The sequence below is a fragment of the Oncorhynchus gorbuscha genome, linkage group LG19 (assembly GCF_021184085.1).
Source record: "Oncorhynchus gorbuscha isolate QuinsamMale2020 ecotype Even-year linkage group LG19, OgorEven_v1.0, whole genome shotgun sequence".
In the NCBI taxonomy this organism is placed as follows: domain Eukaryota; kingdom Metazoa; phylum Chordata; class Actinopteri; order Salmoniformes; family Salmonidae; genus Oncorhynchus; species Oncorhynchus gorbuscha.
In genome coordinates, this window is record NC_060191.1 from 19354602 (window position 1) to 19381172 (window position 26571).

At 45.4% G+C, this 26571-nt stretch overlaps 1 protein-coding gene across 8 annotated transcripts in view; it reads right to left on the reverse strand.

Annotated features, from left to right (window-relative positions):
- LOC124005112 (semaphorin-6D-like) overlaps positions 1 to 26571 on the reverse strand; it is a 178763-nt gene that overhangs the window by 5963 nt on the left and 146229 nt on the right. For 7 of the 8 annotated variants that reach the window (XM_046314060.1, XM_046314056.1, XM_046314053.1 and 4 more), the window contains 7 exons: positions 26336 to 26491; positions 25306 to 25479; positions 24835 to 24972; positions 22687 to 22764; positions 19921 to 19979; positions 19485 to 19535; positions 15374 to 15538 (listed from right to left, as the gene is read on the reverse strand). In XM_046314060.1, the coding sequence (XP_046170016.1) occupies positions 15374 to 15538; positions 19485 to 19535; positions 19921 to 19979; positions 22687 to 22764; positions 24835 to 24972; positions 25306 to 25479; positions 26336 to 26491 (821 nt within the window). The remainder of the gene's footprint in view (positions 1 to 15373; positions 15539 to 19484; positions 19536 to 19920; positions 19980 to 22686; positions 22765 to 24834; positions 24973 to 25305; positions 25480 to 26335; positions 26492 to 26571) is intronic. The other variant, XM_046314061.1, reaches the window with a different exon arrangement.

The following is a 26571-nucleotide window of genomic DNA, read 5'->3' on the forward strand; positions in this document are numbered from 1 at the left end:
CACCGCGTGGCCGCTGCTACCCTAATCTGGTGGTCCCAGCGCGCACGACCCACGTGGAGTTCCAGGTCTCCGGTAGCCTCTGGAACTGCCGATCTGCAGCCAACAAGGCAGAGTTCATCTCAGCCTATGCCTCCCTCCAGTCCCTCGACTTCTTGGCACTGACAGAAACATGGATCACCACAGATAACACTGCTACTCCTACTGCTCTCTCTTCGTCCGCCCGCGTGTTCTCGCACACCCCGAGAGCTTCTGGTCAGCGGGGTGGTGGCATCGGGATCCTTATCTCTCCCAAGTGGTCATTCTCTCTTTCTCCCCTTACCCATCTGTCTATCGCCTCCTTTGAATTTCATGCTGTCACAGTTACCAGCCCTTTCAAGCTTAACATCCTTATCATTTATCGCCCTCCAGGTCCCCTCGGAGAGTTCATCAATGAGCTTGATGCCTTGATAAGCTCCTTTCCTGAGGACGGCTCACCTCTCACAGTTCTGGGCGACTTTAACCTCCCCACGTCTACCTTTGACTCATTCCTCTCTGCCTCCTTCTTTCCACTCCTCTCCTCTTTTGACCTCACCCTCTCACCTTCCCCCCTACTCACAAGGCAGGCAATACGCTCGACCTCATCTTTACTAGATGCTGTTCTTCCACTAACCTCATTGCAACTCCCCTCCAAGTCTCCGACCACTACCTTGTATCCTTTTCCCTCTCGCTCTCATCCAACACTTCCCACACTGCCCCTACTCGGATGGTATCGCGCCGTCCCAACCTTCGCTCTCTCTCCCCCACTACTCTCTCCTCTTTCATCCTATCATCTCTTCCCTCTGCTCAAACCTTCTCCAACCTATCTCCTGATTCTGCCTCCTCAACCCTCCTCTCCTCCCTTTCTGCATCCTTTGACTCTCTATGTCCCCTATCTTCCAGGCCGGCTCGGTCCTCCCCCCCGCTCCGTGGCTTGACGACTCATTGCGAGCTCACAGAACAGGGCTCCGGGCAGCCGAGCGGAAATGGAGGAAAACTCGCCTCCCTGCGGACCTGGCATCCTTTCACTCCCTCCTCTCTACATTTTCCTCCTCTGTCTCTGCTGCTAAAGCCACTTTCTACCACTCTAAATTCCAAGCATCTGCCTCTAACCCTAGGAAGCTCTTTGCCACCTTCTCCTCCCTCCTGAATCCTCCCCCCCTCCTCCCTCTCTGCAGATGACTTCGTCAACCATTTTGAAAAGAAGGTCGACGACATCCGATCCTCGTTTGCTAAGTCAAACGACACCGCTGGTTCTGCTCACACTGCCCTACCCTGTGCTCTGACCTCTTTCTCCCCTCTCTCTCCAGATGAAATCTCGCGTCTTGTGACGGCCGGCCGCCCAACAACCTGCCCGCTCGACCCTATCCCCTCCTCTCTTCTCCAGACCATTTCCGGAGACCTTCTCCCTTACCTCACCTCGCTCATCAACTTATCCCTGACCGCTGGCTACGTCCCTTCCGTCTTCAAGAGAGCGAGAGTTGCACCCCTTCTGAAAAAACCTACACTCGATCCCTCCGATGTCAACAACTACAGACCAGTATCCCTTCTTTCTTTTCTCTCCAAAACTCTTGAACGTGCCGTCCTTGGTCAGCTCTCCCGCTATCTCTCTCAGAATGACCTTCTTGATCCAAATCAGTCAGGTTTCAAGACTAGTCATTCAACTGAGACTGCTCTTCTCTGTATCACGGAGGCGCTCCGCACCGCTAAAGCTAACTCTCTCTCCTCTGCTCTCATCCTTCTAGACCTATCGGCTGCCTTCGATACTGTGAACCATCAGATCCTCCTCTCCACCCTCTCCGAGTTGGGCATCTCCGGCGCGGCCCACGCTTGGATTGCGTCCTACCTGACAGGTCGCTCCTACCAGGTGGCGTGGCGAGAATCTGTCTCCTCACCACGCGCTCTCACTACTGGTGTTCCCCAGGGCTCTGTTCTAGGCCCTCTCCTATTCTCGCTATACACCAAGTCACTTGGCTCTGTCATAACCTCACATGGTCTCTCCTATCATTGCTATGCAGACGACACACAATTAATCTTCTCCTTTCCCCCTTCTGATGACCAGGTGGCGAATCGCATCTCTGCATGTCTGGCAGACATATCAGTGTGGATGACGGATCACCACTTCAAGCTGAACTTCGGCAAGACGGAGCTGCTCTTCCTCCCGGGGAAGGACTGCCCGTTCCATGATCTCGCCATCACGGTTGACAACTCCATTGTGTCCTCCTCCCAGAGCACTAAGGACCTTGGCGTGATCCTGGACAACACCCTGTCATTCAAATCAAATCAAATGGTATTTGTCACATACACATGGTTAGCAGATGTTAATGCGAGTGTAGCGAAATGCTTGTGCTTCTAGTTCCGACAATGCAGTGATAACCAACAAGTAATCTAACTAACAATTCCAAAACTACTGTCTTATACACAGTGTAAGGGGATAAGGAACATGTACATAAGGATATATGAATGAGTGATGGTACAGAGCAGCATACAGTAGATGGTATTGAGTACAGTATATACATATGAGATGAGTGTGTAGACAAAGTAAACAAAGTGGCATAGTTAAAGTGGCTAGTGATACATGTGTTACATAAGGATGCAGTCGATGATGTAGAGTACAGTATATACATATGCATATGAGATGAATAATGTAGGGTAAGTAACATTATATAAGGTAGCATTGTTTAAAGTGGCTAGTGATATATTTACATCATTTCCCATCAATTCCCATTATTAAAATGGCTGGAGTTGGGTCAGTGTCAATGACAGTGTGTTGGCAGCAGCCACTCAATGTTAGTGGTGGCTGTTTAACAGTCTGATGGCCTTGAGATAGAAGCTGTTTTTCAGTCTCTCGGTCCCAGCTTTGATGCACCTGTACTGACCTCGCCTTCTGGATGATAGCGGGGTGAACAGGCAGTGGTTCGGGTGGTTGATGTCCTTGATGATCTTTATGGCCTTCCTGTAACAACGGGTGGTGTAGGTGTCCTGGAGGGCAGGTAGTTTGCCCCGGTGATGCGTTGTGCAGTCCTCACTACCCTCTGGAGAGCCTTACGGTTGAGGGCGGAGCAGTTGCCGTACCAGGCGGTGATACAGCCCGCCAGGATGCTCTCGATTGTGCATCTGTAGAAGTTTGTGAGTGCTTTTGGTGACAAGCCGAATTTCTTCAGCCTCCTGAGGTTGAATAGGTGCTGCTGCGCCTTCTTCACGACGCTGTCAGTGTGAGTGGACCAATTCAGTTTGTCTGTGATGTGTATGCCGAGGAACTTAAAACTAGCTACCCTCTCCACTACTGTTCCATCGATGTGGATAGGGGGTGTTCCCTCTGCTGTTTCCTGAAGTCCACAATCATCTCCTTAGTTTTGTTGACGTTGAGTGTGAGGTTATTTTCCTGACACCACACTCCGAGGGCCCTCACCTCCTCCCTGTAGGCCGTCTCGTCGTTGTTGGTAATCAAGCCTACCACTGTTGTGTCGTCCGCAAACTTGATGATTGAGTTGGAGGCGTGCGTGGCCACGCAGTCGTGGGTGAACAGGGAGTACAGGAGAGGGCTCAGAACGCACCCTTGTGGGGCCCCGTGTTGAGGATCAGCGGGGAGCAGATGTTGTTGCCTACCCTCACCACCTGGGGGCGGCCCGTCAGGAAGTCCAGTACCCAGTTGCACAGGGCGGGGTCGAGACCCAGGGTCTCGAGCTTGATGACGAGCTTGGAGGGTACTATGGTGTTGAATGCCGAGCTGTAGTCGATGAACAGCATTCTCACATAGGTATTCCTCTTGTCCAGGTGGGTTAGGGCAGTGTGCAGTGTGGTTGAGATTGCATCGTCTGTGGACCTATTTGGGCGGTAAGCAAATTGGAGTGGGTCTAGGGTGTCAGGTAGGGTGGAGGTGATATGGTCCTTGACTAGTCTCTCAAAGCACTTCATGATGACGGAAGTGAGTGCTACGGGGCGGTAGTCGTTTAGCTCAGTTACCTTAGCTTTCTTGGGAACAGGAACAATGGTGGCCCTCTTGAAGCATGTGGGAACAGCAGACTGGTATAGGGATTGATTGAATATGTCCGTAAACACACCGGCCAGCTGGTCTGCGCATGCTCTGAGGGCACGGCTGGGGATGCCGTCTGGGCCTGCAGCCTTGCGAGGGTTAACACATTTAAATGTCTTACTCACCTCGGCTGCAGTGAAGGAGAGACTGCATGTTTCCGTTGCAGGCCGTGTCAGTGGCACTGTATTGTCCTCAAAGCGGGCAAAAAAGTTATTTAGTCTGCCAGGGAGCAAGACATCCTGGTCCGTGACTGGGCTGGATTTCATCTTGTAGTCCGTGATTGACTGTAGACCCTGCTCAACTAACATCAAGGCGGTGGCCTGTTCCTGTAGGTTCATGCTCTACAACATCCGCAGAGTACGACCCTGCCTCACACAGGAAGCGGCACAGGTCCTAATCCAGGCACTTGTCATCTCCCGTCTGGATTACTGCAACTCGCTGTTGGCTGGGCTCCCTGCCTGTGCCATTAAACCCCTACAACTCATCCAGAACGCCGCAGCCCGTCTAGTGTTCAACCTTCCCAAGTTCTCTCACGTCACCCCGCTCCTCCGCTCTCTCCACTGGCTTCCAGTTGAAGCTCGCATCCGCTACAAGACCATGGTGCTTGCCTACGGAGCTGTGAGGGGAACGGCACCTCAGTACCTCCAGGCTCTGATCAGGCCCTACACCCAAATAAGGGCACTGCGTTCATCCACCTCTGGCCTGCTCGCCTCCCTACCACTGAGGAAGTACAGTTCCCGCTCAGCCCAGTCAAAACTGTTCGCTGCTCTGGCTCCCCAATGGTGGAACAAACTCCCTCACGACGCCAGGACAGCGGAGTCAATCACCACCTTCCGGAGACACCTGAAACCCCACCTCTTTAAGGAATACCTAGGATAGGATAAAGTAATCCTTCTCACCCTCCCACCCCCCCTTAAAATATTTAGATGCACTATTGTAAAGTGGCTGTTCCACTGGATGTCATAAGGTGAATGCACCAATTTGTAAGTCGCTCTGGATAAGAGCGTCTGCTAAATGACTTAAATGTAATGTAAATGTAATGAATCTACAGTACATGCAGAACACAGCACAGAATGACCTTGGATACATTTATTTAAAAAGAAATGCTTTTAGGTCAAGTGTGTGTGTATATCATTAGGTATACATGTGGAGAACAAGTATGCAGTGCACACACAGTATGTCCTCCGGTATATTCTGAATGTGGAGAACAGGTAAGCAGTGCGCACACACACACACTGTAGGCTGAAGAAATGAGTAGCAAAGCTCCACTGCAGCTTCAAGCACAAACTCGTCATGAACCTATACAAGTAACAAAAGCACAACAGGGAAAATCTCAATGTGTCAATAGAGGAGCACAGACATCAGCCTTGAAGCTCCTGGCACTCTGCTCGTAACTCTAAAGGGTACTTGTCACCATTACCGTTTGTCTTCGACAGCCTCTTAATACAAACAGAGAGAAGATGGGGCAGAATTAGCATCAAACAAGGATTGGTTCTTTGGTCTTGAAGGAGCTGCCGACACGAGTGTCTCTTTGCCTGGTGTTGATGGAAAGTTATATGTAGGTCACAAAGTTACAGGAGAAGTGTCTGCTCACGGTCTCTCTCTCTCAGCGCTATCAGGAAGTAAAGGCTTTTAGAGCACTGCAAAGCTCTATATCACTAGCAATTGGGCCATTTGCTCTACATCAGTGAGTAGAGTACTGAGTGCCATTCCGCTATAGAGAGATGCAATATACTGTACGATCACATCCTCCTGGAGATAATGTTAAATTCACAGAGTAAGTTTGACGTGCTGCTTTGAAATCGCGAGTTCTATCCATTCAAGTGCTATATCCATTGTATTTCTATGGCGTTGGCATGGCGATGCTTCGTTTATCCTATCTGTCCTAGGCCAGTGTGTCAGAGTGAGCCGAGGCAGTGTGGCAGCATGGGGGTTTTATGAATAATACAGGCCAGGATGCCCATGTCTCTGTGTGGCTTCCCCCAGCCTCCCTGTGGCTCCCAGCTCCCAGTCCTGTGACTCATCCGGGCACCCTGACCAGGACCCTATGACTATTGAAGGGTTCCACATGGCTGAGGAGCTATGAGTCAAGAGCCACAGTGGGGATACACAGATCTCCAACCCCAAGCACAACCTGTCACAACACGTTTGGGGCTGGAGTGGATGACTCAATCGGGCCGTATGCGTGACATATGGTGGCATGGTCACAGTGAAATTAATACCCACTGAATCATGGCATGGGGGGACTGGTGTGCTGTTAGATGTCGCACAGGAGGCATAGCATGCAGGCAAACAGTTGACGATAAAGCATTGCCTCAATACAGTGTTGAAAGAAAATACCTTTAAAAATTGTCATTGTCAAAATGAATCATTTTATGAGCCAATATTGTACAACACCTCTGATAAAGAGGTGAAACAAAAAGGTTTGAGAGCTTTGCTTTAATGTAACATGTGACCTTTCATTGGAGTTGTCTGCACCTGTGTAGTGGTAGAGTTGCATTAAAAATGTTAGTAAAATATAGGTGTGGTATATAAAGATATATGGTACCGCAGGATAATTGAAGCTACTCAAAGCAACAATAACCTCCTCTCAATGGTTTATATAATGTTAATAACAGTGTTTTTCCATGTTTGTTTTTCTCGGTTGTCACACTATATCTTTAGCCAAAGTGTGGGTTCAGCATGGTCTCTGCTGAACAGAGGCCTACTATACGTGTAATCCGTGACATACAGGAACACACACACATTAAGAACTCTCAAGTCTTCTAAGAAGGTAAACACACATATGGTTGAGATTTGACAGGAGGGAAGGAGAGGAGAAATGGTGACAGAAAGGGAGAGAGAGGGGGGACAGCTGGAAGTATTCATGCTCGAGAGGAAGAGAGCGACAAAGAGAGAGAGAGATACAGTAGGGAGAGAAAATATAACTTCAGTAAGAAACTGCCAGGCAACGGAAGAGAGAGAGAGCGGAACAGGACAGAAAAGAGACGAGCAAGAGAACTAGAGAAAATAAAATGAAAAAGAATGTGGCAGAAAGCTGGGGACAAAAAGTGACAGAAATAGAGTGTGAGAAAGAATGTGCAGGGAGCAGATTGTAAGGGGGAGGCTGGGAGATGATGATGGAGAGAGAGAGGTGTGTCAAAGTGAGTGACAGATTGTCAGCCTGGTGGGTTTTGAAGCCTCGCTCTCAGAAGCAGCTGTGTTGTGGTACGTAGAAGGACCCCGCTTGACGCTCTTTACCATAATGGTAAAAATAGACAAGGCTGTGCATTATGTAACTGAGCTAAAGCGATACGCAACCTGTAGTCTGTTCTGTGTTTCACTAATTGGGGATGGGTTGCGCGAGGAGCGATTCTGCAGTGTGAAGTGCTATTTCCACAGGTGATAAAATAACTCCAAAACAAACAAAAACAAAAGAAGTGAAACACAAACAACGCAACAGAGGGGTTTTCACCTTCGACTCACATCTAACCCTTCTCTGAGATGCTTAAAACCGATAGCTATATAAATCATACAGATTCATTTATTTCCATAAAATGCCCAAATGAACTACTACTTTACATACCTCAGAAGTGTATCAGCGTCATGCTGTGCTTTATTCTACTGTATGCATAGAATCAGTTAGCCATCTGCAGTGTTGGTTGCCAAATGGATGGTCTTGAGAATCAGGGATTTAGGATAAACTGGACAGCAACTGATTATTGAGCTGGGATACTACGGTGCTTTTGGTAATCTTGATTGCTGATACTCAACTATGGCGTGGAATGTTGGAATATAGACACGGCTCCACTTTGGGAGAATTCCAAGGTACAGTACGCAAATGTTGTTTTCAAAGTGAACTATCCCTTTAAAGATTGTGTCAATACACTGCTGCTCCATTGTGTCAATACTCTGCTCAAGCTGGCACTTACAGTGCCTTCAGAAGTACCCCTGTACTTACTCTACATTTTGCTGTGTTATAGCCTGAATTCAAAATGTATCAAATGTATTATTTTTCTTATCCATCTACACACAATACCCAATAATGACAAAATGGAAACATGTTTTTAGAAATGTGCAAAATGTATCGAAAATTAAAAACAGAAATATTTAATTTAATTAAGTATTCACACCCCTGTCAATACTTTGTAGAAACACCTTTGGCAGCGATTACAGCTGTGAGTCTTTCTGGGCAAGACTCTAAGAGCTTTCCATACCTGGATGGTGCAACATTTGCCCGTAATTTTAAGAATTCTTCAAGCTCCTCAAGAACGCTTCATCAACTTTCACGTCTTGCCATAGATTTTCAAGTAGATTTAAGTCAAAACAGTAACGTGGCCACTCAGGAACATTTATGGTCTTCTTGGTAAGCAACTCCAGGTGTAGATTTGGCCTTGTGTTTTAGGTTATTGTCCTGCTGAAAGGTTAATTAATCTCCCAGTGTCTGGTGGAAAGCAGACAACCAGGTTTTCCTCTGGGATTTTGCCTTGCTTAGCTCCATTATCTTTAATTTTTATCTTGAAAAACTCCCCAGTCCTTAAAGATTAAAAGCTTTACATTTTTTATGAATTGGTAAACATTTCGAAAAACATAATTCCACTTTGACATTATGGGGTATTGTGTGTAGGCCAGTGACCATACATCTAAATTTAATCCATTTGAAAATTCATGCTGTAACACAACAAAATGTTGAAAAAGGGGTGTGAATACTTTCTAAAGGTACTGTAGCTAGGCACTGGAAACGACTCCTGAGTACTGTATTTGCATCAAGTAAAGACGTTCCAAAATAGCCTGATTAGTTTCTGTTTCTCTACAGCTGAGGGAAGAATGTAATAGTTCCATTAAAGGGTACTTCATTCCATAGTGCCGCAATGAGTCAAAATGGCCCCAGGCTTCGCAGGCAACCATTAACCCCAACTAATGCCAGAGATGTATTTTCTGCTGTGGAAAACACAACAACAAATCATAGGCTGATATACTACAAGCACTGTGAGTGTTCTCAAAATTAGACACGAACAGGAGTCTGCTAACTAAAATTCGGAGTACTTTGACTGTTCAAATAGCTGATGCTTGGGTAATGATGAACACAGTTAACGCTCTGTGTTTGTGTGTGTGGTGTGTGAGCGTGTGCAAAAGGGAGTTTGGGTGTTCATGTGAATGAATTCAATCATGTACTCTCATTATTAAGAATATGCATAATATTACACATCAGTGCCCAACCAATTGGACGCGGCTTGATTTATGCACACACGAGGTAATATGATACGCTGTAATGTAACTGGTTCAGTCCAATTGAAAAAGAGTGCTAATGACATGATGCCATTTTATTAGAAGTGTGCTGATGCATGTAGAGCATCAAGAGGTTTCACTGAGGAGACTTGTGTTGAATACTAGTCAAAAAATTAAAAAAGGTGCTAATGGAGAGATCGAAATGTACACATTAGTTACCTGGAGGAAAATGGGGGCGGGTCATGCTTTTTCAATTTCAGTCAGGGGGAGGGTTTAGTGTAACAACAATATCATGGAATAAAATATAATAAATTAGGAAATGATAGTTTCTCATATAGACTGTTCATATAGGCCTACCTGTTATGTGGCTGCGGTGTTAAACAATGAGTGGCTTTTTCTCAAATTCAATGATGATCAGGTACTTCAGTTGTATCTGGTTCTGTTGCGATACATCTGAACAGTTGATCACTTTAGCACTGTTCCAAACTTAGACTATCCTCTTCTTTTGTGTGTTACTTTTACCCCTTTTTTCTCCCCAATTTCGTGATATCCAATTTGTAGTTACAGTCGTGTCCCATCACTGCAACTCGCCCACATACTCGGGAGAGGTGAAGGTCTAGAGCCATGTGTCCTCTAAAACAAGCTGCAATGCTTCTTTACACACTGCTCGCTTAATCCGGAAGCCAGTCGCACCAATGTGTCAGAAGAAACACTGTTCAACTGGCGACCAGAGTCCACCTGCAGGCACCCGGTCCACCACAAGGAGTCGCTAGAGTGCGATAGGACAAGGAAATCCCAGTTGGCCAAACCCTGCCCTAACCCGAACGACACTGGGCCAATTGTGCGCCGCCTCATGGGTCTCCCGGTCAAGGACGGCTGTGACACAGCCTGGGATCGAAACGAGTCTGAAGTGATGCTTCAAGCACTGCGATGCAGTGCCTTAGACCTAAGCCGACTATCCTCTTTTTGAACAAAAGCCAGAATTTAAATCTAAATGGCTTCGGTGCTGCAGCATGCGTTCATTCGTTGTCATGCTCTGTTGTGGTATAAAAAAATATTCTGCTAGTCTCCAGTCATTTTCATAAAAATGACATAGAATTGCATAGAAATGCATTTATAAAAAGACATTTTTTCATAGACGAAGTGAATAAGAGGATAGATTCATGCAGTGCTTTTATTATAATGGATATCTTTTCACACACCCTTGTCTGTGGTGGTTTGAGAAGCAACAACCTTCTGGCTACTTTGCATTGTAATTCTTACAAAAAAGGCTCTCGTCTGACCTAAGAGTGAGGGTAAACGGTAAGCATGTTTTTTGCTATCCACTTAATATTTTAATTATTATTTTGGGTATTGGGGAGTTTTTTATTTCTTTTTCAAACGTTCAGGGAGGGTCAGGTAAAAATATATTTTACTGAAGGGAAGGCCATCCATTTTAATTTCAGAGAGATACGATTTTCTCCAAGTATCCCTCATTACAAATAACATAGTCGTGGCCAAAAGTTTTGAGAATGACACAAATATTAATTTCCACAGTTTGCTGATTCAGTGTCTTTAGATATTTTTGTCAGATGTTACTATGGAATACTGAAATATAATTACAAGCATTTCATAAGTGTCAGAGGCTTTTATTGACAATTACATGAAGTTGACGCAAATAATCAATATTTGCAGTGTTGACCCTTGCATGCTGTCAATTAACTTCTGGGCCACATCCTGACTGATGGCAGCCCATTCTTGCATAATCAATGGATTATGGGGTTGTCAGAATTTGTGGGTTTTTGTTTCTCCACCCGCCTCTTGAGGACTGACCACAAGTTCTCAATGGGATTAAGGTCTGGGGAGTTTCCTGGCCATGAACCCAAAATATCGATGTTTTATTCCCGAGCCACTTAGTTATCACTTTTGCCTTATGGCAAGGTGCTCCATCATGCTGGAAAAGACATTGCTCGTCACCAAACTGTTCCTGGATGGTTGGAAGAAGTTGCTCTCGGAGGATGTGTTGGTACCACTCTTTATTCATGGCTGTGTTCTTAGGCAAAATTGTGAGTGAGCCCACTCCCTTGGCTGAGATGCAACCCAACACATGAATGTTCTTAGGATGCTTTACTGTTGGCATGACACAGGACTGATGGTAGCACTCACCTTGTCTTCTCCGGACAAGCTTTTTTCCGGATTCCCCAAACAATCGGAAAGGGGATTCATCAGAGAAATTACTTTACCCCAGTCCTCAGCAGTCCAATCCCTGTACCTTTTGCAGAATATCTGTCCCTGATGTTTTTCCTGGAGATAAGTGGCTGCCCTTCTTGACACCAGGCCACCCTCCAAAAGTCTTCGCCTCACTGTGCGTGCAGATGCACTCACACCTGCCTGCTGCCATTCCTGAGCAAGGTCTGTACTGAACCGCTCTCCTTTAAGTTCTTGATGATCTGATACATGTTTGATTTAGGTGCAATCTTACTGCAGGCAATATCCTTGCCTGTGAAGCCCTTTTTGTGCAAAGCAATGATGATGGCATTTGTTTCCTTGCAGGTAACCATGGTTGACAGAGGAAGAACAATGATTCCAAGCACCACCCTCCTTTTGAAGCTTCCAGTCAGTTATTCGAACTCAATCAGCATGACAGAGTGATCTCCAGCCTTGTCCTCGTCAACACTCCCACCTGTGTTAACAAGAGAATCACTGACATGATGTCAACTGGTCCTTTTGTGGCAGAGCTGAAATGCAGTGGAAATGTTTATTTGGGGATTCAGTTCATTTGCATGGCAAACAGCGACTATACAATTAATTACAATTTATCTGATCACTCTTCATAACATCATACAAACTAAGGCAGCAGACTTTGTGAAAATGTATATTTGTGTCATTCTCAAAACTTTAGGCCACGACTGTACAATCCCTTAGAACCTGGCAAGTAGAGACCAATTTGCCATAATATCTCAGTACAGTACATCACTCAACGCTGACTTTGAAAACCAAGATATTATCTGTCAAAACATGAGCGATAATACAGTTCAAAGACAAATTTTCTATTTCAAACAGCTTTGAAATAGACAGAGTTCAAGTAGTGTCTGATAGCCTCATCCACCATCAAATCAAGCATGGCACTACATGCAGTGGGACATTTCACATGCAGTTGCATCAGGAATAAAGTAAAGAGAATAAAGAGGGCATTCACCATTCAGCACCTGGTAAAGCTACTGTATTCCAGAGCCAATCCCTAACATAACTCCCGAAACAAACATTAACTGTCTGGATAGAAAAGCAGCTCTGGAAGAACCATAGCGTCCCCAAACAGTGGCCTAAAGCCACAGAGAAACAACTGCTTGTAGGCAACAAACACAAAAAGCACAGTTTCAGTCATAGGCTTTGAAACTGGGTAGAGATTTCACAGGGGGAAAAGGGGAAGAGAAGGAGAGGAAGATTCAACCAAGGAGGCAGATAAGGGTTAGTCAGTCCAACCGAAAACAGGCAGGTTAATAGAGAACTATTCCCCAGGGGTAAGGGGTCGAGGAGACAGAAAGGGATAATGGGTTGGGGTTAGGAGTCAGGACAACTGCGTGTGTGGATCTGTACACTGTGGGCCCAAACGTCACTGGGATACTCAACATTCTGATGTTGACTAACACTCTGGTCTCCATGGTGTTAACATGATAATAAAAATGTAATGGTGACACTAAGTACTCTGAACATGAGGGTGACAGTAAACATATAGGAAGTTTCCACAGACTCAGATTAAGCCTAGTGCTGGATTAAAAAGCATGCTCAATGGAGAATCACCATCAGCTTTTGTTGTTGTTGTCCAGGACTAGGGTTAATATGTGAACGGGAAACCAGTCCCTAATGTTGTCAAACAGGCAAGAACATGTTGTGAACAACTTTATGTATAGTGCATGTTGAGGTGTTCATTTTCATTTTGCTGCGTATGAAAAGATGTAGTATTGTGTACTGTATATGACCAGTGGGGAGGTGTACAGTACAGAGCCCTACAGTGTGTGTTTTCGTAGTAAAAGCTGATGTTAATCATAGCTGTTATGAAGAGCGAGTAATTCGGGCAGAATAATTAAAGGAAACTGTGGTCTAGTAAAAGTAACCTTTATTTAGTGTCATTACCACATGACTAAGTAGTGATGCTAAATTGGCTGGAACAGCTGTGACTGAGGCACTTTAGTGAGGTGGGTAACATTTTCCTGGTTATGATGAATAGCTTAATGTACACACCCAGCGTGAGGAGGATGCTGCATAGGATTGTTGATATGCCTAAACTATCCATGTTTTTTGAGTTTATAATGCACAACTTCAAATGGATTTAACGACATAGCATGACTGATGATCAAGAAGAGAGGTGATATGAGTGTTGAGTTGTATTGATGGTTAGACAGGAAGTGATGTAAACCTGGTGTCTATATTCCTCGAGCCACAGAGATATAAACAAGAGTAAGGAACTGGCATCGTCCCTCCAGGACACCAACCCCTTTTCAGCAGCAAAGAGAAGTTCAGCCTGAGTTCATTCTCTGCTCTTCTCCTAGTACTTTAATGAGTTTCAAAGCCCTGCCTGCTTGCCTCCATTATCGAGTTGTCTCCCTGTACTTGTCAGCTAAATTAGCTGCAAGCAAGGTTATTTTTTTGCCGTACCCACACAGGTCCATTTGAATATGGAGACGACCCCGGAGGTCTGTTTAAAATAAGCTAAGCAGGAAATAACACTGGGAAAACAAACAGCGAGGTCTAAAAGCTGGGTCTAAATAATGTGTGTTTGTGTAGGTTGAAGCATTCTGACACTGTAGGGAGGTAGGCGTTCTCCCTTGATGGAAACAGTGTCGAACTGCAGCTAAATGATTGCTGGAAATGTTCATAACAGCGAGGTCTCAAAAGGGGTGCTTGTACTTGTATTTTGGTCAGTCATAGTCTTTATATAATATATTGTTTCTATCCGTAGCTGGATGAATCATGTCACCTTGTATTTGCGTCTGTGTCGGCCTTACATAAAATAAAAACAAAAGCAGTTGGGATGCAATTCTAGAGGGCTGCAGAATTGCTATTACTAGCTTGCGGTAAATTGTTTTTGTTTATTGTGCCAAAGATGTTTCAAACCTGTCTCAAGGACAGCCTTAAACTTACATCAGCGCTATCTAGGCTCTTGTCAAATTAACCTCAGTTTACAGAAGTACATTACGAGTTGTATTGGTGCTGAGCTAGAACAAAAGCCTGCACCCACGGCTGCCCTCCAGGACCAGAGTTTCTTGACCCCTATTCTACCTACAGTGTTTGGGTGAATCAGAGAGAGAGGCCTTCCTGGAACTGCCACGCTGTTACTTCCAGAACAGTTCCTCTCTCGTCTTATCAGCCGGGTCCCCCGTGCTTTTGATTGAACCGGCAGCCAGGCGACACTAGCCCATGCTGAAATAGATTGCGTTGCCCAAGTTTCTATTACGGTTTCCCCTTGTCCGCACGCCGGCTGCTGGTTATTTATTTGTTACAGGCTTTTCTCATTTGAGCCTGGGTGGCTCATCATTGCAGCCGGAGACTCTGTCGGCCTGAATGGAACCCATCACTAGCAAGGATTTATGGACTCCTGACAAGGCGCCAGAGGAGCGCAGCAAGGAGAGCCTGGGCTAAAAGAAATAGCATCAACGAACAGTCTTCCCATCCTGCTGAATATTAGGAGCTCCGGTTGGTTTCCTATTGGGAGTAATCTGGGAATGACATTCAGGAAGCAGCGCTCTAGACAGCGTGAGAAGAGAAGACGTGCTTGGTCGTGTGTGATTATGAAAGTGTGTCCCGCTGGAGAGGGGAGAGTAAGATAACCTAGAATATGGACAAATTAAGAGATGAGGAGACAAGCAGGACTCATTTTGTTTGGACATTGATTTGAAGAGTTAATTGAAGGGTTAATTGGAGCCAATGCAGTATCTATTTAAGTGATTAAGCCTCTCTAACTCATGGTTGCTTCATTAAGTGAGTGGATATATGGTTAAACGTTCAGTGTCCTACACATAGTGTTAGAGTGTTAGTGATCAGCATGGTTAGCAGTGTGCAGTGAAGCTTCAGGGCCCATCAATGCAATCCAGTGCAGGTCAAAGTTCAGCAGACACAGACACCCCACCCCCTTACCCTCCATCTCCACACTGATTGGTTCCGAGTCAGGTGACCCCTGGTCCCCAACTGGGACTGGAGGACCGCCATCTGGACCTGTACCTCTTTCAGAGTCACCTGCCACCTTTGGGAATGGGGCCACCTGATTGGTTGTGCTGGCGGTTGTTGTGGGTGTAGTCTTCCCTGTTGTTGTGCAGGTGGGGGAGGGGTAACAAAGTAACCCGTTAGTGAAATGGAAATGCAGCACACAAAAACACCTAAATATAAAATGTTGTTTTATGACCAGGGAAGGATTCTTAGTGCCTTGGAGAAAAAACGTAAATCCAGCATGAAAAAAAGATTACTGTCATAATTACTGTGAAGCTGATGATGACAATGAGGACATTAACATAAAGAGTGCTTTGAAGATAATTGAATCCATGACTGCAATAAATAAAGTAGGTAGCCTATACATTACACGTAACGCACTCCTCCATAGGTGCAACATGACTCAGCGCTTTAGAACCAACGTTTTCCCCCACTGTTTAATGCCCTTAATAGATAAAACATTCAGGTGTTGCAGCAATTACGAGACATTGGAGAAATACCCTCAGGGGCAATATGGTCATGATTTGGCTGCAGTGCTGGCCTTAAGATTTCCAAACCTGCTGCCTTTGTTACCGAACCAGTGAGAAATCTCTTGACCCGGCACTGCAGCACAGCAAAACCCTGTTGTTGTGGACGCTACCAGCTGGTGCATGAATGACTCTTCCAGCACATACAAACTTTGATATACAGTTACCTTTCACAGCCGATTTTCTTTACTAAGTAGTTTGACAGATGAGGTGAAATGGATACCAGTAGCTGAGGTAATGGTAGGTAGTGATTTACAGCAACTTCCGGTTCTCTGCTTCACTAAACTGTTTTACAGGTAGTTACATAGGGAATTGTCTATGGAAAATGTGACAATGTCAACATATCCAATTAGGATCTATACTGGTACTGTGGGGTCTGAGTCTGTGGATCCAATACGGGTCTGTACTGTGAGAGACCTGGCAGAAGAAAGCACTGTCATCGTCACAACACCCATCATGAGTGTCTTCCTAATTCCCTGACAGTGGATGTCCTTGAGGCCTTGTGTGCAGCACGCCGCTATTGACGTGGACGTTTCGCTAATAAGCCGGCCATAATGTTAGCATACTGGAGGGTGCCAGCCCAGATTGAAAGCGAAAGGCCCGCTCTCGATGCCAGTTGATAGTTTTCATTCTGAATAAGATGCCCTGTCAGAGCACCATCTGCGCCAGGCAAATTAAAACGGCACACCGGGGGAGTTCAGCCGTGGGATGCCAGACAACAGCTCCAAGGGCTGCATTATTAGTTCAATTTATCAACATTATGTGTGTGCATTGTTTTCTCCTTTACAGAGAGAAAAGCACAATATGCAGTGGGGAATGGTTTGATTGTCCACACTGCTGGGTGTTTGTCTCTCGCTGCTTTCTCTATGGGATGGGATTGTTCCATTCCCGGGGAATAGTAAGAAAGGACTTAGGAACCAATGCACACCAGCGGGAATGGTATTGTTCAACACTATGGGGTGTTCTATTGTGGGGAAACCTTGATCTTCAGCTTGGACTCAAAGGTTTTTGTCATTCTGCAGGTCTGAGTCTGAAGTATGACAGTGTGTGAAGTATTTCAAACAGTGTACAGAAGCATGGATGGAGTAATCGCCTGGTGGAATTAGCCAGTGGGGTTGCTCATCTAGTCCCACTGCCCACTGAGCGGCACTACTTCCTTCAGCAGAGAGGATACGGAGAACAAAGGCATTGTGGGAATGTGGAGGTCTGAGGCTAAGCTGCTGTGCAGACAGTATTGCTTCTGTTCTGAAGTAGATGAAAAGCCTGGACTGGACACTGGATGGATGGTATTGTTGAGATATAATGGCCAGCAACTCTCACTAAGATGGTCTCAATGCTGTGTTTATCACTTCTATGGATAAGCGGCCACCATCAGTACCCATGGATAATTTGTAAGTTGACAAAGGGATATACAGTTGAAGTCGGAATTTTACATACACTTAGGTTGGAGACATTAAAACTCATTTTTCAACCACTCCACAAATTTCTTGTTAACAAACTCTAGTTTTGGCAAGTCAGTTAGGACTTCTACTTTGTGCATGACAAGTCATTTTTCAAACAATTGTTTACAGACAGATTATTTCACTTATAATTCACTGTATCACAATTCTGGTTCATTCTTGGGAGCAATTTCCAAATGCCTGAAGGTACAACGTTCATCTGTACAAACAATAGTACGCAAGTATAAAAACCATGGGGCCACGCAGCCGTCATACCGCTCTAGAAGGAGACGCGTTCGGTCTCCTAGAGATGATGGTGCGAAAAGTGAAAATCAATCCCAGAACAACAGTAAAGGACCTTGTGAAGATGGAGGAAACGGGTACAAAAGTATCTATATCCACAGTAAAACGAGTCCTATATCGACACAACCTGAAAGGCCACTCAGTAAGGATGAAGCCACTGCTCCAAAACCGCCATAAAAAAGCAAGACTACGGTTTGCAACTGCACATGGGGACAAAGACTATTGTACTCTTTGGGGAAATGTCCCCTGGTCTGATGAAACAACAATAGAACTGCTTGGCCATAATGACCATCGTTATGTTTGGAGGAAAAAGGGGGAGCCTTGCAAACTGAAGAACACCATCCCAACCGTGAAGCACAGGGGTGGCAGTATCATATTGTGGGGGTGCTTTGCTACAGGAGGGACTGGTGCACTTCACAAAATAGAGGAAGGAACATTATGTGGATATATTGAAGCAACATCTCAAGACATCAGTTAGGAAGTTAAAGCCTGGTCGCAAATGGGTCTTCCAAATGGACAATGACCCTAAGCATACTTCCAAAGTTGTAGCAAAATGGCTTAAGGATAACACAGTCAAGGTATTGGAGTGGCCATCACAAAGCCCTGACCTCAATCCTATAGAAACTTTGTGGGCAGAACTGAAAAAGCATTTGCGAGCAAGGAGGCCTACAAACCTGACTCAGTTACTCCAGCTCTGTCAGGAGGAATGGACCAAAATTCACCCAACTTATTTTGGGAAGCTTGTGAAAGGCAACCCAAAACATTTAACCCAAGTTCAACAATTTAATGGCAATGCTACCAAATACTAATTGAGTGTATGTAAACTTCTGACCCACTGGGAATGTGATGAAATAATTAAAAGCTGAAATAAATCACTCTACTATTATTCTGACATTTCATTTTCTTAAAATAAAGTGGTGATCCTAACTGACCCAAGACAGGATTTTTTTACTAGGATTAAATGTCAGGAATTGTGGGAAAACAGAGTTTAAATGCGTTTGGCTAAGGTGTATGTAAACATCCAACTTCAACTGTATCTATTTTTTTTTCTACCAGCAACTACTTTTAGGGAAAATTGTGGATTCCCATTGAATTAGACTGATACGTAAGTTTGAGAGGAGTGAGCCTGAATTGTTCACCAATTGTATCACTACCTACCTCACTAGTTAACTAACTAGTCGGCTAACTCAGCTAACCGAAAACCATTGAGCTACATCAATAAGAGCAGTAAACAATTCTGCTCTCTGACAGAAAACAGTCATTAAGTCATGGCCCATGGATGTCATTATCATAATTTGAAGATAATTCTACAGTAATTGTTTATTAATGCCACGTTAGAATACATCTCAGCTGAGAACGCTAGCAATGTGCTTTAGCGCCTGCTGCCAGCCACTGAGCTCTGTAGCCACCCTGCTCTATGGCCAGGCAGTGGGGAGTAATGGAGTGTTACAGGGATGATGATTCTCCTTAATAAAAGGGAAGTAGGCAGCTTGGCCACTGGCGCTGCTAGCCTGTTAAACATCCATGCTGGTGCTGCTGCCACGACTAGCTTTGGACAATAGCTCCAATGTTAAAGATAGCTGTTCGTGTGAGAGAGGTGGTGTCGCTGTTCTCCGCAACAAACGTTCCTGAACTTCTCATGTTGCATAACAACTTCAAAAAAGGGGAATAGAGATGTTGCTTACCAGGCGTTGCTAGCGTTAGCCTGTTTGCTAACAACCTCAGACAGTTCGACAAGCTTTAAAAATAGAGGATAAAGAAATGTCAACTGACCATATGCTGAATCAGCAAGAGTGTTTTGCTTGCGTGTGGTCGCCAGGACGTCTAGAGAAGAAAAGGGAAAGCAACAGACATATTGACAGAACAGTACATTGTGTAAGTCTGAGTACTGGTTAAACTCTCAAACTGTGCTTAGTTAAATGTATAATTGACTGCTTGTTTAACGTGCCCATCTGCAAGGGAAAATTGAGAGCAAAATTCCCACTAGGGTACTCTCTTCAGCTAGGAAATGACAGGCTACTTATACTTGTATTGAGTTGCTGATTAATTTCATTGTAATATCATGCCCCAGGTATGGCAATCACTTTTTCTGTATCATTTTGGACAATTAAACGCACTTGATAAGCTTCGCTTGTTATGAAAGAGCTTTTATGATCGCTCTGTGCCAGTAGTGGAGAGCCATTAAGAACAGATGATTGGTCCACCTTACCGTGGCAGCTATCTGGGTAGTGAGGGTAGCCGTTCTCCACATCCTGCTCATATCCGCCCCTGAGGAAAAACAAAACAGAAGAGGACAAAACGGCCTGTCAGCGTGTATGTGTCATTCCTCTTTCACCATTTTAAACACAACCTCCGCTTTCATTAATTGGGTACATTGTCAAGCTTTCCAAAATGCTTCTGTTGATGACAAAGACTTAAATGAATTGTGCTGCAAAAGAAAACCATTTAATTGGTTTTGTCTCTGCAAGGTCAGGCTGACTGTTTTGTTAAGTCACCCGAGTCCAAATTCAAATGGATGTGTCGTGCTATCATCTAGCTAGAATAATGTTTCACCACCTGTTGCATCCATGATGATTCTCTAGTTCTCCACTTTTTCTCTTATACAGCAAAATAAACACTGCATTTTTGTTGAGCTCCAGTGCATTGGACACTTTCTTCTATGAATCAAAGGCTTGTACACATTCAGAAATCATACATTCCCCCTGGTGAGTAATGTGACTGCGTTGATGCACAGTGGAGTGAGTGGCCCCTTAGTCAAGCAGAACATAACATCAATGACACTGAATCTTCTACAATGCAGTATCGACTGAGCAGGCAATCAAAGAAAATAACAGATATAAATACTCATGAACATTCACACATATGAAAACACACACACACACACACACACACACAAACACACAGGCAATCAAACACACACATCTACACACAGACTTTCCAGACGCGTCCAAAAACAAATGACATCTAAATGAGAAGCAGGCCTAGATGAGTGAATACAGACCCAGTGAGCAAATCAAGAGTGAAAAAATAAAACATGGAATTCAGAGGGGAGAAATAATAAACTCAGAGAAATAATAACTTCACTTATCTTTCTATGCTCAGCAGTTGGCCCACTGACAGCCGATAGCATTAGTTGTATTACCACAGCAGAGTGGGTTTGTTTGTGAGTGAATAGGTCGGCCTGGGGAATTTTGCGTGATTGTGTGTCCGTGTGTGTGGACCACAACTAGTTACCAGTATTACCATATGCCTCCATTCCCTTTCTGTCTGTTTTATTCATGTATTTCTTTCTTCTGAGAGATTGTGAGAGAAAGAGCCACGGAGAGAGACCTAGACTGGCCTTTTTGGCACGCCATGTCCCCAGGCGTTGACAGTGATGGGAGAAAGACAGGAAACCATGGAAACGGTTCACCTCTGCCCCCCCCCCCCCAAAAAAAGCAGCCAGAAGGATTTATGCCACCTCTGGAGTGAGAGAGTAAGGGAGGAGAGAGAAGGGGGGGGGGGGGATGTGTCCCCTGTTGCTCTCCAGTCCAGCCCCATTACAGCCTTTATGAGCTGTTGCATCTGTTCTGGAGGCATGGCCATGCTTGGGTTCTGACTATTTCACACCATATCAACTCTCTCTCGCTCTCTCTGACGTGGACAGAGCAGGCACAGCGTAATAGCTCTACTGACTGCATGTATAATATTTGCCAATCTCTTCGGTTCCACTCCATTGGCTTCCTGCATGGCACTGTCCCGCTGGTTAAAAACGTGATAAATCAAGCCTCAGTCCAATTCTGATTACCTGCCCAGCACGTACACACCGCCGCACACACATACACACTTTTGGAATCTTCCATTAACCTCTGGCTGTGAAGCTATGGCAAATAAAACCCATGGGTGGCCAATCACAGGATATGCAATAAGTCAATCCCCAGCAGAATAATCCATTTGAAGCAGTCCATATGACCATTAGGATAGTGGCAGCTGCCTTTACTGTGATGCCTGTCCACCCATCCACACTAAGTTTACAGCCCATGTTTGCAGAGGTGAATACCTACAGCAGGTGATTTAAAGCCACACTGAAAATCAGAGGAACAGCGACAGCCCAGTCCCTGAGTGTCAGGAGGCAACATAGGAGGTGAAATAGTGCGTTCTACTGCCTCTCCTCTACCTCTCTCCTTCCCTCCCTTACTCCCTCCGTTCGGAAGACAGTGAGGTACACACAACATGATTGAAATCCAGCCAGCTGAGCATTACTTTCGATTCCATGCTACAGTGCAGAAAGAGAAAGACAGTGGGTCAGGAGGGAGTCTCAGACAGAGGAATTGATTGGCTTTTTGTTTGCACACACACACCCTGCTTGGTGCTGACGCTGAGTCAGTCGATAGCTCTAAGTGTCAAATGGCCTCCTTCAAGTTCATCAGAATGGATCAGTAAATTACATTGAGGTCATTTTGATCGACACCTTTCAGTCCCAGCCCAGAGTGACGCATGACCCCTCCAAGCAGGTATCTGGGGTTTCATTTCCGAGTGATTGTTGACGTGATGTATGTCCGCCACTTAGAAATAAACAAGATGGATGCTCGTCCTATATGTGAAATGGAGCCGACAGACCAATGTTTTTACTGGAATTTAGAGGCCATATTCATCACGTTGACAATCTGGGCAAAGTCAAACTCCAGATTAGGTATCGATTATTGAAAGCATACAAGGAAGTGGTATGCAGAGTACTATGAAGCTACTGCTACTTCACTCATTTACTGTATGTTTCATGCAAGGTCATATCTATAGCCATTTGAGGTTGATAAATTGTCAGTAAAATGTTATTTTTCTGATTGAAGACTCAACAGTAATATTTGACACATAGTACTTAACAAAACCAGGACCAAGGAGTAGAGGCTAGGGATGGGTTTGGTACTTGGCCTCTAAACCTAATCTCTTATGATTGGCTGCGTGGTGGGGTGGTGCTTATGCAGCGTCTGTGACTTACCTGAATCCGGGCACCACCGTAGCACAGCTCCCCGTCCTCTGCCACACGCAGTAAGGGTCCCTCGAGGACAGACAGCTCCTGCGAGACAGACAGTCAGAGTTCGGTGTGTGAACACTATCAAAAAGTAATAGAGACCAAATACATATTTTAATGAAGACTCTTTGGTGAGGCATGACCTGAAGTGATATGTGATATCTATTCACCTATCAACACCCCCATATTCTGGAGTGTCTCATTAACATCACAGGCCACAGTCACACCAGACGAAGTTAAACAGATCAGGCCAGTGTGTCATTTTACCTCACAGGAAAAACCTGCAATTTCATTTTTTCAACTGCAGAGTGAGCCTAGCTTGTAACTCTCCTATCTAGGAGCTCAGAAAGAGGCAGAGATGAATATGAGAGATGGTCAATGTAGTGTGACTGGCTGTCGGTCTGTGAGGCTGCAGACAGCAGTGTTTGGTGAGAGGCCCCTGGGTGTCTGGAGCCCCCTGGGTGTCTGGTAGCCAGAGGCAGTCATGGACAAGGACTCAGTGACACAGCCCAACTAACAGGCCAGTATGTAGAATAGATGTAGGGAGCCAGAGAGGAGGACTGAGAGTTAGGTCAGTCATGCTCAACATGGTTTACAATTCAGAGGGCCGTGTAGAGTGGGAGGGTGGAGGGGTCCCCACCAGACCAGCATTGACAACATGTCAGAGTTAAAGGTAATGACCCCTATCTCTAGGGGTGACTTGAAGCATTACTGCCGGCTCCTTTTCTCTGTGCCTGTCAGGACATGATGAAGACACAGGTGTTCCTCTCACCTATGGGACCACTAGAGCTGTGTATGGAACCATTCATTAGAAACTGTCTGTCTGGAAGAAAGTCCACCATGTCTAGTCTCTCCTCTCTCTGTGGTGTAAATTCATGGTCTCTCCTCCCTACCTGTGGCTTGTCAGTTTTGCTGATTTTCTCTTCTTTACTGAGAATATCAGCCCTGGTCTGTGGTGTTACAGTTGACCTATTCTGGGTGTTCTCATTAATCCAGCACTGTGATGCAAAACAGATGCAAATGTGACAACTTTTTGTAACTTTTGTGCTTTAATAACTAAAAAGGGGGGAATCACAATGTTATGAACATTGTGTGGGTCAGAGGGTTGAGAATGTCACAACTTTTAATATCTCTCTTTGCCATCTTTTTCACTAAATCTCTTTTCTCTATATATTTCATTCAACGTGTTTCTGCTGTCTGAACCATATCCATTTCTGAAACCTAATAGAAACAGCAGCTGCAGCGAGAGCGAGAGATAGACAAATGGTTTTGCTTTGTGCAAGATAGAGGCTACAGTAAGGTGGAGAGATAGACCAAACCAACCAAACCTAATTTGGAGGCAGACAGATGGAGAGTGTGGAGAGGAGGATATGGGCCTGAAACCTGACCCCTGCAAAGCATCATGGGGCTTAAGGGGCCCCTAATCCCTGGTTGATGTGCACTGGGCTGTTTCAGAGGGATCCAGCAATGGAGAGGCTTTAAGCCCTCTAAAGTGAGCAGGCCCTATCCTTCTCCTCGTCGTGTTGAAACCCTGGCCGTGGGTTGGCCTGCCGCCAATCAGCTGGTTCCAATTTGTGCGTAAATGCTGTTGAGCACTTCTCTAAGGCTCGCAATGAGGGTTTAGCATGCTATGGGGGATACGCATCCCCGTTCAAATTTAATACAAATGTTTTTCTTGGGGGGTTGGGTAGAGGCGGGGGGGAACATTCCTCCACAACCCCAAAATAGGACACAAGATTGTTGAGTACACTAGGTCAGAAAAAAACATCCCTAACAAAACAAATCACCTCCAGTAGTTGCTCTGACTGCAAGGAAGCCCTTTTCACTGCCCTCATAACAACGTTGGCTACTAAACTCTTGGTGATTCATATTTTGAATATAAGTCTGTTGCATACAGCATATTTACAATTTGGCATAAACGATACCACCCTGCTGCTGATTGATTGTAAGTCACATAATGTGTAACTTCACATCACCATAGTAGCACTGGGGGAAGGAAGCCTCTGTAGCAGCAAACACATGAAAAACTGAATTCCACTGCATTATATTGACACACACTTGGCAACTGTTAACAGTGCAGTACTAGCTCTATATAATAGACCGGGTATCACTCACTCCTTGCAGGAGCCATAGTCGTTGCAGCGGCTCAGAGGTACTCGGATCACACAGCTGGAGAAGGCCACGAACAGGGCGTGATGTTCCCTGTCCAGCTCCAATCCCAGAACCCGTCTGTCCTCTCCGCGGATGTTACATCTAGGAAAGGGGAAACAACAAACACGACTCTTATTTCTGCTGGTGGATGGTGACAACAGCAGCATCCTGGGAGACTATGCAAACGAGAGAGGAGTTGAAAAGCTGTTCAGGACACGTACTAACAGCCCCACAACACATATCTCCATCTTATTACAGTGGAGTCGGCTTGAAAGCATCACATACAATAATCATCCTCTTACAGTGGTCAAAAAAAAGAGCGACTTTCGATTGTTGCTGAACCAATACAAGTGAATTATGAGAGGAGTGCACTGTATTATAAAACAAATAGTTTGTATCATATATCTGAAAGAGAATGGAGAAAGGGAGGCTGACTTGGTGGGGTTGTAGACATCGATATCCTCCAGTAGCTGTGTGCTGAAGGAGGCGTTGAGATGGGTGCTGGCCAGGATCTTTAGTACCCTGCCGTCCTCGCTCCCCAGGAACAGCACCGTGTGGTTCTTATAGGGCCCAGCTGACGTATCCACTGCTAGCTGGGTCAACTTGAACCTGGGTGGACACAACAACAGGGTTGTGGTGGTTCAGGGTTAACATGATGATACCTCCGAAGAGACAAAGCATCTGCAATTAAAGATGTGAATTATTGTCGGAGTGTGTCCATGCACTGCAACCTGACACCACTGTGTAAGATTATGCAGGACACTATTGTACGTAAAAAACCATCCTACTGCTCTCAACTTTCCTTCAGTCCCACACAAGTTGACAACATGTTTACTCAGAACGTCACACTAACTGGCACTACGCTAGTTAAATGACTCAACAAAGTGATGCATTCATCTTTGAAGTTCCGTTGTTCAACTCGTCTCGGGAGAGTTCTGAAGCAGATGTGACGTTAGGAGGCAGAATTGAGACAGACAGCGTGCCCTCCCTCCGCTGTGTGAAGACGCCTGGTTGTCTGTCAGACTGGCTCGGCTTCACCATGTAAGTCACGGCAGGGGATCGAGCTAGGGGGCTGTCTGACAGCCCTCTGACACCCACTCTACATTCAGCACCACTACATGTCTGGGCTTCTAATGAGCCACTGGAGCTATTTCCTGTGTTAGTCTGGTAGACCACAGCCGGATGTTGTTTTTAATTGATGCGCTTTTCAGCTTTTCACAGACCCCCTTCTGGTTGGATCTATAATTTGGGGAGGCCCTATCTTGCTTGTGTCGATCTTTGATGTGGTGTTCTGGAAGACCCCATCCTGACTGCGTCTAACTTTAATATTTAAAAGGGCTTTTCATGTTGATACAAGGGACCAACTGTTATCTATTTCACCAAGGAGATCGATTAAATAGTTTTCTACCCATCAATTTTCCCTTTTGTCTTTTCATCCCTCCATCCACCCTGCTGCTGTAGCTACCTGCTGGTTGTGCGTGTGAAGTAGGGCCGGTGGTTGACGGAGGGAACCGCCTCGTCCATCAGGGGATGGTTCTTGATGAAGGTCAGGGTGTCGTCGGGGAAGGTCGTGGACGACTTGTAGGCAGCGGCAGAGCCGTCGCCGGCACAGCAGCCTGGTCTGTGAGACAGAGAGGAGGAGAAGAAGCTTGTCAGTGGAGTTTCAAAGTCAGTGGGCTAGATTTACTAAGCATTCACGCT